The following is a 20,296-nucleotide window of genomic DNA, read 5'->3' on the forward strand; positions in this document are numbered from 1 at the left end:
GTAACCCATAACTGCTGCAGCACATTAATCAAGGAGCAGGCAACCTATGTCTGTTTAAACAGAAAATGGTCAGAGGTGGTCAGGTTTCAGATATTATAGCATTCTATTTCACCATGTTTTTGGGGGCTGAGATAGTTTTTAATTGGGTTACAGGTGGAATTGTGTTTCTGGTAATGTGTAAACAGGACCTGTTTCTGAAGTAGTTCTCTGTGTCTGACCAACAGCTAACCATGCACAAAGGCTTTGACTTTGGTGGTGTTTCAAATTTAATATTTGGGTCATCTGTGCTAAATGCCATTGTCTGCTCTTATTGTGTTGCTTAGTATTTCATTCACTGGAGGTTGTTCCAGCTCAGGACTTCATGGTGGACGAACAATATTTCTTCATTTTTGTCTGCTTTGAAGGACGGTAGAATGAATTATTCTAAAGATTTTAGTGTCCTTTTGCCAGATTTCACGAGGTGACATAAAGTGCTGACCATATGACACAGCAATAATCTGGTCACCATTTTACTTTTGAAAGAAAAGACATCGAAACAGGAGCAAATAGCTAAAATTCAATCAACCAGTAAAATTTAGGTGTTGATTGAAATTTGTTTCACTATTTTCAGTGACCGCGTGTTTGCATTTGGGAACTGCAATTCCAATCATTGGCATAACCAGATGCATGGACAAAACAACCATTCGAGTTAACTCCTCCAAAAGATAAGTGTCAGATGCTTCATCTTCACTCAGTGATGGAAGGATGCTCAGTTTCTCTGCGGATCTTTAGATCCCCAATGTTGCAGCTGAGCAAGTATGATTCCACCCATTTCAATTGCAGAAGATGGTCTCATTGCACATCTTTAAAAAGACTGCAACAATGTTTTGGCATTTTCATAAACATTCTTGTCCTTTGCTCCCTATCACCATAGCAGCTTGGAGAATAGACAGATGCTTGGATTACTTCAGGGCCAATTCTCTCTGCTCCCAACAACATCCAGAAGTGGAAGGCAGATATTTGTGCGAAGTTGCTGCTTGGGAAAGTCACAAAGCTAAAACAACTGATTCCAAACATGATAGGCATTGTTATAAAATGTAGTGATGTATTCAATGATGGATCAAGAAAGACCTCTGTGTCAACAAACACAGGACCACATACACGAGATAAATAAGTTAAAAGTATTATCTTCTTGGCCTGAGCATAAAGCTCCTGCTATCCAGTATCTGTACCTGCACAGTCCTGGTCAGGTTTTGTCCCAGACAGTATTTCCTCAGCACATCACTCAGGCTGCGTGCCATGATGCAACGCACCAGTGGACAGTTAGTGTGGTGCTGTGTTGATTACTTTGGTTGGCATCCGCTGTCACTGCTATAAATATAATAGTGTCAATAGGTCACAGGAGAAAATCAACTAGAAATTGTACAGGCTGTGTAGTTTTGTGTTTTTCCCTGTACTGCTGCCATACATATTTCAGAATAATAACACTGTTTTGTACATGGTGTGGTTGTGCAATGAAGAAGTAGTTTTCCCTGTTTGCAGTCAAGTGTCATTGTCCTGCATCAAGTAAAACAAACCAGTCGTCTACATCTAGAGTATTGTCTTGACCACATTACCTTTCCTCATTTAAATGAGTGCTCTTTGGTTGCAGCATTTGAGTGCACGTTACCAGGCCATCCGCAAAGTGATTGAACCCTAAGTACATGATAGAAGTATTGATAACCACAATGGTATAATCAGTCCTCAACAGTGTCCCTTTGGTGGAGTTGTTCTAATCAACTGAGATGAGAGGTACTCTGGTATGAGGAGGTTGTCCATTTCTCCAGTTCTTCTGACTTTGTTTATCCTGAACCGTTTGCAGAGGCCTTAGTTTTTTGGGACACTTGTCCATCTGCAGACTGAGAAATGGCAGAGGTTAGAAAGGACATGGGATAAATGCAGCCAGGAGCAGAACTGTGGCCACAAGCTAGGACAAAATGAGGTGCAGGAGAAGAAACTCTGGGTGTTTGTGAGTTCCTGCTCATAGAGACTGCAAACTCCAGAAGCTTGGAGATGTAGCCTTGCCTCCTCTGCATCACACATTAACACAGGCCTCCAGTCTGTGCCCACAACAACTCAGAGCAGGAGTTAAATGCCCACTGTCTTCAGCCATGTGCCCCCTCCCTGGCTGAGAGCAGCAGGAGGAGCTGCCTTCACCATCCCCCCCAATATTCTGCAACTCAGAGCAAGGGAAGGAGCTCAGTGCCCACTGTGTCCTGCCCCATTTCATCTTGGTCTCGGACAGGGGAGGAGATGAGAGAAGGCCTCAGTCTCTGGCCCCCTTTTGTTTGGATAATGGGGTGGAGCTGAGGAACCTTGTCTTCCCCAGCTCAGAGCTACAATGTGAACTGGGCACTCATTGTCTCCTGGGCCATGCCCAATCTATCTCTGAGCTTGAATCTTCAAAAATGTTCTGTGTCATCAACAAACTGAGTAGAGTTGGATGCTGATTGAACTGAGTCAGTCACATTCATACCTTCATGCTTTTCAGTGTTGGTGTCAAGTCAGACAATGCATCCGATGATGGCAAGGTTGATGGTTCAGTGGTGGTTTGTTTCTCTGGTTCTTTCTTCAGGGTGCCAGTAATACCCAGCTGGAAAATCCACAACAGATATATATATAATGATAAACTGATTCCATCTTGTTGAATTGTATTAAACTAAGTATTCACTAAATGTACATCTACAAACTCCTGACATTCTTTGTTCAGCAAAATCAGCACACCCAATGACATTTTATTTGAAGTTCCGCTTTCCCCATGTGTTTTAGAAAAACGATAACTCATATTCTTGACCTCTCAAACCTCAGCTATCCTGCCAGAATTGAAAAATCTACGCAAAGGCTGCTCTGAAAGCAACATCAAGTGGATTCAAACAGATGTGCCAGGAGCTTGAAGTGTCTTGCCTGTTTATTTTACAAGTCTCACCTTGACTCTTCGTAGATTTACAATTTGGAATCCACATTAAGAATAGACATATGCATTATTATAGCACAGATGGCACTTCCATTCGACAAGATATATAGAAATATCCTATCCTTCAGACTGACTTGGCCAAATGGCTGCAACTCCCTTCCTAATAACACTGCTGATGTAGCAATTCAAGAAGGCAACTCACTGTCAGCTTCCTAAGAGCAGCTGAGGATGGGCAATAAATACTGCCCAACCATTAAAGCCCACATCCCCTCACTGAATAAAAAACTGTACCAAATGAAAATGTTTAGATGAATAGCTAGAACATTCAAAATTATTGCCTGTGTGCATCCTATTGCTTCCACTGGAATAAAAGAAAAATGCTGCAGATGCTGGAAGTCTGAAACAGACTCAAAAACTGCTGGAGAAACTTAGCAGATTTTGACTCCACTAACTTGTGTTTCTATCTCTACAGATGGTGCCAGTTCTGCTGTGTCTCTCCAGCATTTTCTGTGGTCGTTGCCTTCACTGATCTGCGATTTATAACAATTTCAATTTAAATTTTAATACAATCTTGCAAGAAAAGTCATGAAAGAAGAAGGGTCACCTCAACTTTTGGCACTTTCTGAATAACAGTTTTTGGTTTGATATCAGTCAGGTACATGGCACGAGACAACAGCAGCAATGATGGAGGCACATTTTCCTTCAGATGCAACTGAAGCCACTGCAGAAAAAGGAGTTGATTCATTTTTAAAGTTGTTCTTTTATATTGAGAGACTCATATCATAAATATCACGTTTGCATTTAAGAGGAATGGTAATTAAGCGGAACTTAAAAAGAAATTGTGTTCTTACTGCTCCTATTGAGAAGTTGTTCTTCATACAACACACTGTAAATATTTGAGCTGAACAACATATTCTAGTGCTGGAAGACAGAAATTCATTTGGCCTTCTAATAATGTGAACCATACAGGTTATTTCCCAGTTGTACCTAGAACTTTTTATTAATTTATACAAGGATGATATGGTTGCAGTGTGTGAAAAGAAAAACAGAGCTACAGCTGGTATTGCACCTGGAAAAGCAATGTTGAGTGTGACATCATCAAGAGAAATATGAAACTGGCCCCATTTAGTCTGCCAAGTTGTTCCTCCCAGTTGCTAAACCTGATGGACCTTGACTGGTAAGCAGTATTAAGAGGTTGCATCCAGGTAAAGCAGTTAGAATTTTTCAAGGATGACTACTTTAATGTGTTAAAAATGGATTCTTTTGTTGTTGTTTCATTTGCACATTGTTTACACAATGAGATTACAAGTGTGCACATCTCCACCATATCCATCACCTGTGTGAGCTGATCTTGGAGCTGTTTCTCTGTTAATCCTAATGATCTCATTCCCCTTGCTCTGCATGCTGCCTGTAGTTCTGGTACAGTCAAAAATTCACATCCTTCTTCAGCAATCATCTGTAATTTATAAACACAACAGAGATTACCAATTACTGAACACAAAAAATTATTTTACATAGAAGATTCAAATGCTTTGAAATTCAGTTCTTATAATAACTCAGTGTCAACACCTTTGCACGAAATTAATTTCGCCACACTTCTAGAAGTGTTAACTGTTTTAAAGCTGTAAGTTCCACTTTTTTAAAAATCCTGGATTGTGGCTTATTTGAAAGCTATTATCTTTGCCTTCATAATGACAGAATATTGTCTGTAATCTTGTACTTACTTCATCATCCGCTTTTATGGATCTTAGTTCCATCTGAAGCTGGAAGCGAAGCAGGTTGTTTGTACCAAAAGGCTGGAGTTCCAAAAGCCTGCACAGTGCCACCAGCTGAGGACGGGTCAGGTGCTCCAGTGTCAATTCATCTTCAAAGTGCTTGGAGAAACGCACTATGTCCTTTGTGCTTGGACTTTCTCCTGAGCGACGCACCTTCAAAATTTGGACAAGTAATCAAATTTCAGCCTCATACATTCCACTGTTACCTTTTACAAAATGTAAGTTATTTCCACTGATTTGAAATGTATCCAAAATAATGAATTGAATTTTCAAAGTCCCAACTTAGTTTGACAAATAAACATTTTTTGGAATTTGAAGTGCATTTTTACACACAAACCAAAATTAAATTTGAGACAATTGTCTGATAATGCATGTGACCTTTCCCGAAATTAGTTTGTGGTGGATGAGCAGCAAATGAAGGCAATGTCTATTTCTAAATAAAACACACACATTTCATCAAATTTCCACATCTCGTGGACTAATAAAGTAAAATATTAGAAATACATATGGTTGAAAATTGAAATCACTCCCAGCTTGAGTCAGGGAGGAAGAACTGGTGTGAGCTATTTAAGTAGGAGATAGATTTATAATTCATAATGGGTTAAAGGGTTACGGGAGTGGACAGGAAAGTGGAGGTGAGGCATTAATGAGATCAGCCATGATCGTATTAAATGGCCGGAGGAGGCTGAAGGGGCTGAACTGCCGACTCCTGCTCCTGGAGTTTCAAACAATATGAGATGATCTCATTGAGAGATAAAAGATTCTTAAGGGGCTTGATAGGGTAAATGCTGAGAACATGTTTCCCCTCATGGGGGAGTCCAGGACCAGAAGGCATGGTTTCAGAATAAAGGGCACCAATTTAAGACTGAGATGAAGGGGAATTTCTTCTCTCGGAGGGCTGAGAGTCTTTGGAACTCCTTGTCAGAGAGAGCTGTGGGGCCATTGTCCTGGTATATATGTAAGGCTGAGATAGATAGTTTCCCCATCAGGTGGGGATTCAAGGGTCACCGGGAAAGGGTAGGAAAGTGGAAGTGTGCAGTGTCGGATCAGCCATGATTCAAATGAATGATGGAGCAGGCTCAAGGCACCTATCTCTTATTGTCTTCTCGTTCTTAAGACTTTCCAAATGAAAAAGTAAATAGGATTCTTTAAGAGTTGGTGTTTAGGTTACTTGAACTAAGCCTTCAACAAAGTGAAACAAAAATAAATCATGTTTACGTGCTTACTTTCTCCCCTTCAAAATTAGCAGTTACAAATGATTTGGTTTTCCAGTGCCCCTTAGTACAAAGACTGTTCTCTTCAGGATAACCCTCTGCTCATGCCTCCAGCTATCATAAGCTGTACAGTAAAGGTGATTTCTAATGGTCACGCCAGCTCTTTATGGGGAATTATCTGGTAGTTATTTCATAAGAGATATGCATGAATGTTTGAAGCAAACCTTCTGTACGTAGGAAGAAAACTGTTTGGTTGCCTCTGCGCCCTTTGCTTTATTTCTTTTAGCCATTTCTGCAATAGTTTCCTGGAGAAATTTTGCAACCTCAAGTTTTGCTGCCAAGGTATTTCTCTGATTTTCTTCCTAGAAAAAGAAATTATCAAATCTAATGAGACAAAATTCTTGCATGTATTTTACCTCAGTGTGACATCATGACTTCATGATCAAAGTGCTATGATGTGCAGCTTTTCAGAAACATTAAAAAGTGCAGCTTGGTCTGAATATTCTAATTGGCTACAGTGCTGAACACCTACTCAGCATATTCGTAAACAGTGATAAGGTACAATCCTCATTGTAAATTTTCTTTGAACAGGGAGGCCTGACATGTCTGTGATGGCACTCACCAGCCAGCATTTTTTTCAGTTTGACCAAGTTGTGCTCAGTACTTCACTTTGCTTTTTTGCACTGTGGAAATTGGCTGAACTGAAGTTATTTTAATAGAAGGAATTTAATCAGAGGGACAGTATCCCTCAGCCTATTCTTAGTACCTGGCACTTGAGAGCAGAAAAGTTTTATGTCGCATCAACAAGATAATCATTTGTGTTCCATCTTTTCCACTCTCTGCTCCAGTCCTCTCTTAATCACTCATTCTTCCCAACTGGCATCTTTCATATTGTCACAACAATTAAAAGTATTCCATCAAATTGAAAACTCGTGTAGAAATAATCCCACCAACCTTTGACATTTTTGTCTCAAATGTAGATGGCAGCATCCCAGGAAACAATTTCAGAACAACGGGCAGCAGAAATTCCATAAATGGCACAATCAGAAAGATCATGAATGGAACTAAGCGAAAGAGGTCAACACATGTTCGTATAAGCTGGAAGAGTTTACACAAGACAAAATGCATGAGTATTGCAGCAAGGGCAGGACTCACTGTTCTGTCAGCTGACACGTGCACAATGACCATGCAGGTGAGGTATTCAAGGGAAGACACCAAGTGGTTCAGAACAGGACAGGAAGAAAAAGGAAATTTAGAAAACCTGAATTTTACCACAAATAAACAGGTAAAAATGTTCACCTTTTCCAAATGAATTTAGCTGTAAAATCCTACCTACCCTTCGCCTCTCTCTACGGGTAAGCCGGTGTCCAACAAATAATCTTGACAGGATCCTCAGTGCCACCTTTGTGTCAATCCAAAGTAATCGGAATCCGTTGTAGTAGTGTTTCAGTTCACTTAGAATTTTCTGCTTCCAGGTTTGCTTCACAACAACTGTCTGAGTTGTCCGGGAAAGTGAATCTTCTGTCTCAGGCTCTGGCTTTTGTTCTTTTTTATCGGAAGATTCTTTATTCACTTGAGAACACCGAACTGACATGTGGTATTTGCACACAGGTATGAAAGGAGAGTGTAAGTGTGGTAAACTGCAGGAGAGAAGAGGGCAGATCCTCCCAAGTCCTCTATCTCTGGGATATAGTCTGTATGAATGAAAATCACGGACCTGGAGAACCACAACTGAAGTCCATAAATTGCTATGTGTGAAACAGCATGTTCCTCTGTTTTTAAACAAAAAGCATTACATTTTGAAATGTACATGGCTAACATTGACATTTCAACACAGAAAAATATTTTATCATGTACTTGTAGAACACTTTTTATGTTTATAATCTTCCCACATTGGTGCAATGCACAAATGTAGAAATTTCATTTGATTCCAAAGTCCAAACCACTTCTGTGAACAGTGAACAGCATCAGTCCGAGCTTTGTGAGACACCATTTTTAACCCTGTTAATAACTGCTATTTAGTCACAAATCTCTGCTTTCAGCTTTGAAGCCAGCAAGCAAGCCATAATATAAACTTGTTCCCAACTCCATATTTTCTGATCTTATTCCTCAGTTGATTCTGAGGCAAATTGTTGAAAACTTTTTGAAAATGCAAATTAAGTACATCTTCTGCATCCTGATTAATATTCTCCCTTCCACCTCAAAAAAATTCAATAAGGTTAATCAATGGAGAGTGTTCATTGTTATATATCTCACTTCCAGATGTTCTCCTATTCTTGCCTTTCATAGGATTTCATTTATTTTTCCTCCACCAATGTTAACCTAAGTGGTCTGCAATTGTGGAGAGGAAGCACTGAACGTTTTGGGGTCCGGTGACCCTTCTTAGAACTGAAGGACAGGTTTGGTACTGTACTGCTGAAGAAGGGTCAGTGACCCCAAAACATGAACTGTGCTTTCTCTCCACAAATGCTGTCAGACCTGCTGAGTTTTTCCAGCAATTTCTGTTTTTGTTTGATTTTCAGCATCCGCAGTTCTTTGGGTTTTCTTTGGTCTATACTTGCCTGGACATACACTTTCCCTTCACATAAATAAAGGAATTTCATTAGTTATCTGCTAGTTCTCTGGCATTAAACATTTTTGTAATTTATTATTAAATATGGATAGTAATATCTATGTTATCTCTTCCTTTAATTCATTTAAATATCTGGATGCCATAACACCATAAGACATAACAGCAGAAATTAGGCCATTCGGCCCATCGGGTCTGCTCTGCCATTCAATCGTGGCTGATAAGCTCCCCAATCCCATTCTCCCGCTTTCTCCCTGTAACCCTTGATCCCGTTGATAATCAAGAACCTATCTGTCTGAGTCTTAAATGTACTCAATGACATGGCCCCCACAGCTTTCTGGAGCAGTGAATTCAAGAGATTCACCACTCTGGCTGAAGAAGTTTCTCCTTATCTCCGTTCTTATTGGTCTTCCCTTTACTCTAAGACTGTGCCCTCGGGTCCGAGTCTCTCCTACAAATGAAAACATCTTCCCAACATCCGCTCTGTCCAGGCCATTCAGTATTCTGTAAGTTTCAATTAGATCCCCCCTCATCCTTCTAAACTCCAATGAGTATAGTCTCAGAGTACTCAAACATTCCTCATATGTTAAGCTTTTCATTCCTGGGACCATTCTCGTGAACCTCCTCTGAACCCGCTCCAGGGCCAGTACATCCTTCCTGAGATATGTGGCCCAAAACTGCACACAATACTCCAAATGTGGCCCGACCAGAGCGTTATAAAGCCTCAGTAGTTCATCCCTGCTTTTATATTCAAGTCCTCTCAAATGCCAACATTGCATTTGCCTTCCTGACTACTGACTCAACCTGCAAGTTTACCTTGAGAGAATCCTGGACTAGAACTCCCAAGTCTCTTTGCAGTTCAGACTTCTGAATTTTCTCCCCATTTAGAAAATAGTCCATGCTTTTATTCTTCTTACTAAAGTGCATGACCTCACACTTTCCCATGTTGTACTCCATCTGCCACTTCCTTGCCCACTCTCCTAACCTGTCTAAATCCTCCCCACCTCCTCAATACTACCTGTCCCTCCACCTATTTTTGTATTGTCTGCAAACTTAGCCAGAATGCCCAGTTCCTTCATCTAGATCATTAATGTATAAAGTGAAAAGTTGTGGCCCCAACACTGACCTTTGTGGAACACCACTTGTCACCAGCTGCCATCCTGAAAAAGACCCTTTTATTCCCTCTCTCTGCTTCCTGCCAGACAGCCAATCTTCTATCCATGCTAGCACCTTGCCTGTAACACCATGGGCCCTTATCTTATTCAGCAGCCTCCTGTGCGGCACCTGGTCAAAGGCCTTCTTGAAGTCCAGGTAGATAACATCCATTGGCTGTCCTTGGTCTACCCTGCTCATTACGGCCTCAAAGAATTCCAGCAGATTTGTCAGGTATGACCTCCCCTTGATGAAACCATGCTGACTTTGCCCTATTTTATCATACACTTCCAAATATTCAGAAATCTCATCCTTTACAATGGACTCCAAAATCTTACCCACTGCTGAGGTTAGGCTAATCAACCTGTAATTTTCCGTCTTTTGCCTTACTCCCTTCTTAAACAGGGGTGTCACATTAGCGATTTTCCAGTCCTCTGGGACCCTCCCTGACTCTAGTGATTCCTGAAAGATCACCACTAACACGTCCACTATCTCTTCAGCTATCTCCTTTAGAACTCTGGGGCATAGTCCATCTGGTCCAGGTGGTTTATCCATCTTCAGGCCAATCAGTTTTACTAGCACCTTTTCCTTGGTGATGGCCACCATACTCAGCTCTGCCCCCTGACTCTCTTGAATTTTTGGTAGATTACTCGTGTCTTCCACCCTGAAGACTGATGCAAAGTAATTATCCAGTTCCTCGGCCATTTCCTTGTTCCCCACTACTATCTCTCCACCGTCATTTTCCAGTGGTCCATTGTCCACTTTTGCCTTTTATATATCTAAAGAAACTCTTACAGTCTTCATTTATATTACTGGCTAGCTTACCCTCATATTTAACCTTCTCCCTCCTTATTTCTATTTTTGTTGCCCTCTGTTGGTCTTTGTAAGCTTTCCAGTCCTCTGGTTTCCCACTGCCGTTCGTCACATTATATGCTTTCTCTTTTGCTTTTATGCTAGCCCTGACTTCCTTAGTCAGCCACGGTTGCCTCATCCTCCCTGTACTATGCTTCTTTTTCCTAGGGATGAATTTCTGCTGTGTCTCCTGAATTACTCCCAGAAACTCCTGCCATTGCTGTTCCAGTGTCTTTCCTGCTAGGCTCCTCTTCTAGTCAATTCTGCCCAGCTCCTCCCTTATACCTCTGTAGTTGCCTTTATTCAGCTGTAATACCATTACCTCTGATTCTATCTTCTCCCTCTCAAATTGCAGAGTAAATTCTATCATCTTATGATCACTGCCTTCTAAGGGTTCCTTTACCTTAAGCTCCCTTATCAAGTCTGCCTCATTGCACAAAACTAAATCCAATATTGCCTGTTCCCTTGTAGGCTCCACCATGAGCTGCTCCAAAAAGCCAACTCGTAGACATTCCACAAACTCCTTTTCTTGCAATCCACTAACAACCTGATTTTCCCTGTCCACCTGCATATTGAAATCCCCCATGATCACTGAGTTTGCCTTTCTGGCAGAGAGTGGCACTACCTTTCTGGCAGTGGACCGAGCCTCCTGCCTCTTTGAGTTTGAGTTCACTGCACCTTTATTCTCTTTTAAATTAACTAACTTATTTACTCATCCCAGCATTAATGTCATGTCTCCTGTTCTATCTCACTGGCAAATAATGAAGCCAAATATGTGAAATATTTCTGCTGTCTGTCATTACTTGTGGAATAATCCTGACTATTTCTTCATGGTCTCATTACCGTCACAGACTCCTTTTATTTATTAATGTATTGTAAAATATTTCACAATTTTATGTTCCTTTAAAATTTAAGTATTCCTTATTACCTTCCACTTTTACTTCTCTCCTAACCTTTTCACATTTTCTCTCAATATGCATTTTTTGTTTTGCTGTTTATGCAGTTGATGCATGCTTCTTCCCTAAACCTCAGTTGTTCCTTTCTGTCTTTATTCATCCATGGAACCACGCAAATGTTAAAAGTGGCTTCTTGGTATTTAGCAGGATATGTTTACCCTGTTTGGAAAAACAACCAACCCACCACCCAGTGTAGCCTTGCCTTGCTGTTTGCCAAGCGAATTGCTCATATAATTTTCTGAAGTTCTCATTCTAGCCCCTCAAACTCAGCTTTTCTCCAATGTGGAAACTGGTTTTTTTAAAAGATATTTTTGTCATTGAATGAACAGTCAAATGCTCCCAAACTTAAATAAATTATTCTGTTTCATTCCCAGTAACTAGACCCAATAATCAAACTTTCCTTGCTATGTTTTTATATATTGGGTGAGAAAGTATTTATGTATACACAATGGAAATGCCATTCCCTTATTTCCCTTGCTTAAGTCTTCTGTCCAGTTAATATTAGGGTAATTGAAATCGCCCATGATTATTATTTGATGATGTTTACACAATTTTCCAGTTTGTCTCTGTATTTCTTCCTCCATCTCCCTTTTATTATGAGGTGATCTGTGTACAACACCTAAAACTGTGATTGATCCATTTTTATCTTTGATCTATGTCCAATATGAATTCCATTTCTGTCATGCTGATTGTTGCATCCCTTTTTTCAGCCACCATTATGTTGTCCCGAATATGTGCAGCTGCTCCACGGTGAGAGGCACGGACATCACCACAACACCATTCTGTTGTATTGTGTAAACTATACATTGCTGTTCAAACATTTTAATTTATTTTTAGTTGCATTTCTCTCAACTTATGTTGAACCGTTTTTGACACCCATTCTTTAAACGTAATATTTTTCTTCCTTCAATGTCCACTCGTACTTCATTCTTTCCTGTATTCTCCTGTTCTGCTTTGTTTGCAGTTTGACTGCTTATAGATCCCTGCTGCCAACTTACTCTTTCAAAGACTTTTCTACCAGAACGCAGGTCCCATCCTGGTTCATGGGAACCAATGCCACCAGTCCAGCTCCTTCCTGTCTCAACTGCTGCCAAACATTAATAAAAAGAAATTCCTCATTCACACACCAGCTCTTTAGCCACACCTTAATTGTCTTGATCTGCATACTCCTACATCAAATTACATGTGACACTGGAAATAACACTCTAGATTTTTAAATTAGAGTCTAAGTCTTGATACGCTTTGCACAGTGCCTGCTTCATCTCCTCCTTACTTTATTTGTTCCATCATCGATCACAAGAACTGTAGCTATACCTTCCATTTCCAAATTCTTGACCAGCTACTGTGAGATATCCCTCACTCTGGTACCAGGTAGGTGACACATCCTTTGGGATTCTTGTTTTTGGCTGCAGAGAGGCTATCTATCCCCTTAATTATTGTTTGCAAATTCCAATTCTGTCATTTGCACTGCCGCCACCCTGCTATCACCGACGCAGACAGCCTTCTAAGCCATGATGCACTGTCACTGTCCTCGCTATTAACTTTCTCCCTGTGCTCACAGGTAATGAGTACATTGGGTCTATCAGGCAGGACACGGTTTATTCGACCTCCTGCTCAACTGCTGTCAAATCCCACTTAACCAGCTGTGGAAAATCTCTTTGGTCCAATTACCCACTACTGTTTCACCCGTGACTTTCCTATATGAAGTGCGAACAGTTAGCTGACAATTCCATCTGTCCAGCTCCATTCACACTTACGCTAATAATGAAACAACCAATGCCAACTTGCAACAAGGCTGACATTCAAGAATTAATGCTCATGTCTTCTTACAGCTAAGGAATGACTGCACCGAATAAGAAGTCCCAGTATTATTGACAAGTTTTCTAAAATTCACATTTAAGGGAGATAGTGGTACAGAGGTAATATCGTGGGACTAGTAATCAAGAATTTCAGATTAATGTTCTGGAACTTGAGTTTGAATCCTACCAGATTCAGATGGCCTTAAAGTAACTGTGTAACAACTTCAGAATGTCATAAAAACCCATCTCGTTTATGAATGTCTCTAAGGGAAGGAAAACTGTCACCCTCACTTGATTTAGCCTACACATCACTCCAGACCTACAGCACTGTGGCTGACTCTTAATTTCCCTCAGAAATGGCAGAGGAAGCCCCTCAGTTCAAAGGCAGTTAGAGATTGAACATAGAACATAGAACAGTACAGCACAGACAGGCCCTTCGGCCCACAATGTAGTGCCGAACTTTTACCCTAAACCTAAGGTGTATCTACCCTTACCTTATACTATCACCCATATGCCTATCTAATAGCCGCTTAAATGCCCCTAATGAGGCCAACTCCACTACCCTCTCCAGCAATGCATTCCATGCCCCTACCACTCTCTGAGTAAAGAACCTACCTCTGACGTCTCCCCTATAGGCAATGAATGCTGACCTTACCAGTGACACTCATATGCAATGAACAAATAAAATAAAATCTACTGGCCAAAGGCAAACGAAATCTGGCATTTCAAGGCTATGGCTACAAGATCTGGACAGAGACCAGAAATATGTGGCAAGCACTTCATCTCCTGACTCCTCAAAGCCTCTCCATCATCTCTGAAGTTGAAGTTAGGAGTGTGACTCATCGTTAATCTGGACAAATGCAACCGGAACACTCAAGAAAACAAATTCAGAACATTGGCCTCAAATTTCAAACTCTCCATCCCTGGTGCAATGTAACTGCAGTAAATAGGATTTTAAAGAATATTCTCGAGTAACCTTGGGGAGTGTCTTCAACAGAACCTCTCTTTCCTGCAACCCCAACAATCAACAAGGGCTACACAACTGCCACATTGTGCACAATCCTAATTTGAACATTAATTGACCGTCTTTTCAATACCAAACAGCACGATAGGAACACCACAAGACAGACTGCAGCAGAATATTCGCACCTGTCTCTATTTTAATCAGGAGACATCAGGATTATCAATCATAGTTTAATACAGTATAAATCTATGCAGCCTCATGGTTCTGACACCGATTATTTATCTCATTAGAATCCAATTGATTCACAAGGTTTCCAAGTTAACATTTTCTCGCTTTTTTTCCATAAAAACAAGGATTCATCATCTTACCTTGATTTGGCAATGGATGTAAGTAAACTTGGGCTGAAATAAGCCATTTCCTCAGCAAGTAGAGCATGTAATCCTAAATGATAAGAATACAGTAATACAGGTATTTACAAAAAAAATCTAGAGAATACAGAATATCATTGAGGAAGTGTTAAATTCAACAAATGAGATTGTTGATCATGATTTAGAAGCCACAATCAGGAACTTGGATCAATTGCTGGTTTACAACAGCAAAACTAACAAAACTTTCATCATTGTGATGTTCGGCAGAGGAAACTTGGCTATTCCTGATAATCATCCAGTAGTGACATGTATGAGAACAACCACTGAACAATGTCAAGGAATGAGTCAATAGCTTCAGGATGAGAAGAGGGATTTGGCAGAAAAGGTCAGGAGAAAGAAAAATGCATAAGTATTTCAGTGATAATTTTGTTTTCAAATGGAAAACCGATCATGATAACTTTTAAAAGCAATTCACTGTCAGCACCAAGATAATAAAGAGAGCATTCATTTCGTGCTGGATCAGATCATCAACGCGACTCTTGTGCAAAAATTCCTTTCAAACAGAAATTGTGACCAATGCATTAAGATACGTCAGCTTCAGGTATATGGAGTAAATTCCCACTTAAAGTTGTGGTTGAATTCCTGAAAATGACAATGTCAGAACAAGAATTAGGTTCATGTGCATATTTTCCTGCCCACAAAACTGAATGAACGATTTATTGTCACCTGTATTTAACCAAAAAATACAGTGAAAAGTGTAATATGTTGCCATGCTCCAGTGCCATTTTGACTTTCAGAAGATATTCAGATTTCAGACTGAAATTAAGAAATAAGACTTAAACATAAGTAAACACAGAGTCAACTTCCTTCTTATACTCCACATGACATGGGTGGGCAGGGAGGGGGTTCTCTCCACTCTGGGCTCCAGGCCCACAATCGCCCCCACATCAAAGTCCATTCCAGCAGTACCAAATCGGGCCTACTGCATTGCTGAACAAACATGTGAAGCACAACATCTCCAATTCCGACACCGACTGCAGATGCTGCCTTCTCTGCCGACATCGCCGTGATGTCCATTCCACCAGTGCTTTGCTTCTGCCAGTGCCTTACCTAACCAATGTCGTAGTTGGTGCTCCTCAGTGCCATGTGTCACCTGTGGGCCTACCTCGCTGACATTGCCTCTGTTGACATAGCAGCCGCCGATGCCCATTCTGGGTCCCATGATCACCCCTCTACCAACTCCTCTGCCACCATCTTACTGGAATATTCTGCCATGAGTCTGCGCTGGGCTCAGTTGCTGCTGTTGATCCAGTCACTGTGAACAAGCTCTTCACTGGAGGTAAGTGCAAAAAGAAAAAAGGCAAGACGAGAAAAAAGAAAAGAAAAGCAGACAGAGCAGGCGAGCCCTAGGCTCAGTAGCTTACTCCACCGCCTTACATGTTGCAAATAGCGCATAGCTTGAAATACTGGAGTGTAAATGTGCAGGACGATGCATTCCTATATGAAATAACATGCAAAATGAAACAAATCACTAAATACACAAAAAAATTGTACAGCAAGATACTTCCAATAAATTTCTCTACACAGAACCTTAAACATTGAATTGAAATGCTATACATTTCTCAATGTTGACAAGAACAAAATAAGTTTTAAAAATATTTAATTTTTCAGAAATGCAATACAAATGAAAACATTGTAAATAAATGTTGAAATTATACTCGTCTGTTTAATTTCAGATGGAACAGGCTCCATCTAGTGACAGACATTGGTCAATGTAGGTAACTGCCAAAATCATGGACCCTGTGCACCACCACATTGGTCAATGTAGGTAACTGCCAAAATCATGGACCCTATGCACCACCAGCTTCTGTCACTAGATGGGGACGAGGACTTCAGACATGGGAAAGGGAGCTGAAACTAAAATGGTCTTTGCAACATAAAACAGGGACTTCAAGGTAGCAACAGACAGTGGACAGGGGAAATAGTGAGAAGTGAGTCACGGGGCAGGTGAAGATGCAGGCTGGGTTTCACGGTGGAGCAGTTTAAAACGAACTGTGGAAAGTGAGAGTAGGAACAGTTGGAAGAGGAATTTCAGGACTGACAGCAGAAGGAGGTGCACTGAGGGACAGGTCTTTGTCCATGAAAGCCACAGAATCAGAAATCTGTAGCAAATAACCGAAATGCAATTTTAAGTAGATATTTTGGAATTCCTGGAGTTAGTTAACAACCTTAAAGTTGAAAACTACTGTGACATAAAAAAAAGACAGCAAACATGGAGCAGAAAGCAGGAACTTATTGTATTATTGGATCAAGAAGTATGTTTCTCTGTCCGGAAAACACTGCCAGAAATAATGGAGGAAGGAAATGGTGTTGTATATTCAAAACTTCACAGATAACTCAGAAATTTCTCGGGTGGTGAACTCTTTGTCGGTTCTTACTTTGATCGGCGTTACGACATTGGTACACTTTGTCTGAACCCTCCCCTTAGTTAGTTTTAAACTTCATTCATGGTCTGAATTATAATTCACTGGAACATTGATCCCAGCCCAGTTTAATTGGAATATATTCCAACCAAGTAGTTCTCACTTTCCCGAGTATTTATGCTTGTGATCTTGTGCTAGTGCCATGAATTGAAGTGCTGTGTTCCCATGCCATTCTTTCAGCCATGCATTTAATTTTCAAATCTGCTTCACACAATACCAGTTGGTGCCTGGCTCAGGTAACGGTCCAGGGATTATTATCACTGAATTTGAGCATTTTAATTTGGACTGGAACATTTAAAATTATTTCCAATTCTACCACTGTTCTTGGTTCAATGTGGATCATGACAATTGAATCCTCACTGATCTCCAGTCACAAAGAGATATCCTAGTCTCTAACATTGACAATGCACCACAACCTTTGGAGCTCCTGCATCCTCCTATGGAAAATGGTATTTACTTCTGACTGTCACTACATATTACCTTTTGCTTGCTCACTTAAATGGCATCTTGCAACATGCTGCCATGGTCTGTTTGCTCATTCACCTTGCAGTCTCTGTTCTCATCCGTATAAGGCAGCAAGAACCTCAAAACATCTGGTAAAAATCAGTGGCTGAGACTCTTCCATTATGACTTAATGGATACCTGTTGCTTGATTCACTGTCACACTCTTCCATGCCAGACGATTGGTTAACTCTAATGTTTACTGGGCACAAATCCCCCCCTGGAATACAATGTCCATGTCACGCTTCCTCGCCCTGATGTTCTGCAACTTAAGAAACTGACACTCAAGCTCAACAACTCTGAGCATCAGTTGCTCAATCTGCAAACAGTTGCTGTAGATATAGTTGTCTGTATCATAATGCATTTCACCCATTTTCACACACTACTGTCACAGCACACCTTTTCAGCAGTGTTGGTGCACACTTCTGGAACAGGTGGGACTTGAACCAGGTGGCCTGGCTCCAAGGTAGGGACACTACCACTGCACCACAAAAAACCCCTCCAAATCTTATTAATATCTGGAAGAATTATCGCACACGACCAAAAGGCTCTCCCACCACCTAATCACTGTAACATTCTTTCTGTTTTTGACTGTCGACCGTCACCAGTTAAACATCCATGCAGCCAAGTGGATATTACCATTCTGGGCAATGCAAACCATCAAAGTAAGCAAGGGGTCGGTAGTGCGGGATGGGGTAAAGAAAAATTCTCCAAGTTTTTCTATTCTTATTCATTTAAAGAGTCAATTGGCTGTTAATTTAGTGAAAGTAGCAACAACTTTGCCTCTAATCTTGGAGACAAAATAAGAACACTGACGAGCTGCTGGAGGGAGAAGAAGAGCAGGTGAAGAGGGCACTCAGTAATGCACATACTTCTATGATACTGTGTAAACTAAGCATTGTGACAATGATACAGCTCCTCCTAGAGGTTTTCCCAGCTGGGTTGACATTCTGTAACCACAAATCTAAAAACAGAAATCTCTGCTGAGGAGTTTAGACAGTGAATATTAACCATGAATCAGGTTGTTATTCAGTCTATATGTTTCCTCACTCAATGTTTATTTTATACATAGCTAGCAGGGATCATTAGGGACCTACACCACGTACTTGACTGTCATTCCTCTCCCCCATGCCGGAGAACCACTGCTGCTGTTCAGACTGAGACCAGTTATGATCACCAATGATGATGATTCAGAGTCTTTTTCCTTACCCTTTGCATGTATTATGGTGCAGTAGTTTGGTTCAAGATGGAATGCAAGACTTGTGCTAAGTTTAATTCTGTCTTCCCACAAAGGATGACTCAGATTTTGGTTCAGTAGAGTAAACAATAGATGTTGCTGAACTCCGACATTATATTCCAAATTAAATCATCTGCAAGAGAAACATTGCATATTACAATGACTGCAAATCAGGAAAAAGATAAACAAATATAGATGTAAAACTGAGTTAGGCGAGCACTTCAGGGTTACAGCAATTTATGATGTGATACATAACAAAATGGGGGACAACATTAGCAGGAAAAAATTGATTATTTCCTTTAAAGCAACAGCTTCATAATCATAATCCTGACTTCAATCACTCCCTACTCCACTTCTAAATCTTGAATCCAAAATGTATGTGCAACTTCAAGATTATGATTCCTTGCACAAAAAATTACATATGATTTGATTTCCACAACATGTTGTAAAAATATTTTGGCAGCCAGTGTTAAACATAGGTGTGAGAATTAAAGACATTCTATCTCAATGTCAAGGTGGCACGTTCTAACTTGTTATCATTTCATGGAAAAGGAAGTTGTCATGGGTTGATAAAGAAACCATGACTAAAATTGAGCAAATTAGCTAAGTCCAAAGTTCTTCCAAAGCTCACTTATACAACCTATCAAGTATATGGCTCACAAAAATGTTACAATCAGTGTTGGCATTGGGTTTCAACAATGTATACAGCTGACAAAACAAGATTGCTTGAGTTGTGAAAAAATTGTCTTCCCAAACTTCAATTGTGTTTGAAAACATGAAAAGTTGCTCATGTAACAAAAATTGGGAATAGTTTAAGCATAGAGCACATCATTACTGTTGACTCAAGTGTATTTAGAAGGTACTATTAATGTGTCTTGACTCAAAGGTAAATCTGGAACAAGGTGCCAACATTAGCGATAAAATCTGCAAGATAATGAGGATTGAGCAACAGAGTGGCATGAATTCCTACGAAAGAGCTGGGAGGCAGACAGGATGGGCCAATGGCTTTGTTTGTTGTTGTATAATTAGAACAACGAGACACAAGGCGAAACTGATGATCAGTCGCTTTTGTTTTGAAGTGAGAAAACAAACTGCTTCTTGCTGGCAATGATCAACATGTACAATAGTTTTCAAATAGATGCTGAAAAAAAATGCACTTATTCGCAAGGCAGTTTGATGGAATGATGGGGAAGTGTGGAGTTCAAACCATCTGCCAGCCATCCACTCACGGATAACTTTCTGTCTTCTATTTCAAACATCTGGAAAACTGAAGCCATTGACTTTGCCCTCAGCAAACAAACTCCATTAACTTACCAACAATCCCACGTCATTCACCAGTCACTTTCTCAACAAGAAGCTCGCTCTTCACATTTGATATGGTGCTTGATTCCAATCTAAAATTCTGAACAATATCTCCCATGACACAGATGCCTTCCAGCTCCACAACTTGGCCAGCCTTAAGTTCTACCTCAGCCATCTGCTACTGAAGCTGCT

The 20,296-nt window shown here is 40.5% G+C and overlaps 1 protein-coding gene across 1 annotated transcript; it reads right to left on the reverse strand.

The window, feature by feature from the left end:
* Nucleotides 1-1,370: 1,370 nt before the first annotated feature.
* On the reverse strand, nucleotides 1,371-20,079 carry letm2 (leucine zipper-EF-hand containing transmembrane protein 2). Its single transcript, XM_020511418.2, has 11 exons — nucleotides 20,032-20,079; nucleotides 18,775-18,901; nucleotides 14,582-14,654; nucleotides 7,258-7,693; nucleotides 6,876-7,019; nucleotides 6,146-6,283; nucleotides 4,657-4,860; nucleotides 4,269-4,388; nucleotides 3,537-3,653; nucleotides 2,495-2,611; nucleotides 1,371-1,877 (listed from the first exon to the last, which is right to left on the reverse strand). The coding sequence occupies exons 1-11, from the start codon at nucleotides 20,077-20,079 to the stop codon at nucleotides 1,821-1,823; spliced, it is 1,581 nt and encodes a 526-aa protein (XP_020367007.2). The 3' UTR covers nucleotides 1,371-1,820.
* Nucleotides 20,080-20,296: the final 217 nt, after the last annotated feature.

This window comes from Rhincodon typus, chromosome 40, assembly GCF_021869965.1.
Source record: "Rhincodon typus isolate 14 chromosome 40, sRhiTyp1.1, whole genome shotgun sequence".
NCBI classification, from domain to species: Eukaryota; Metazoa; Chordata; class Chondrichthyes; order Orectolobiformes; family Rhincodontidae; genus Rhincodon; species Rhincodon typus.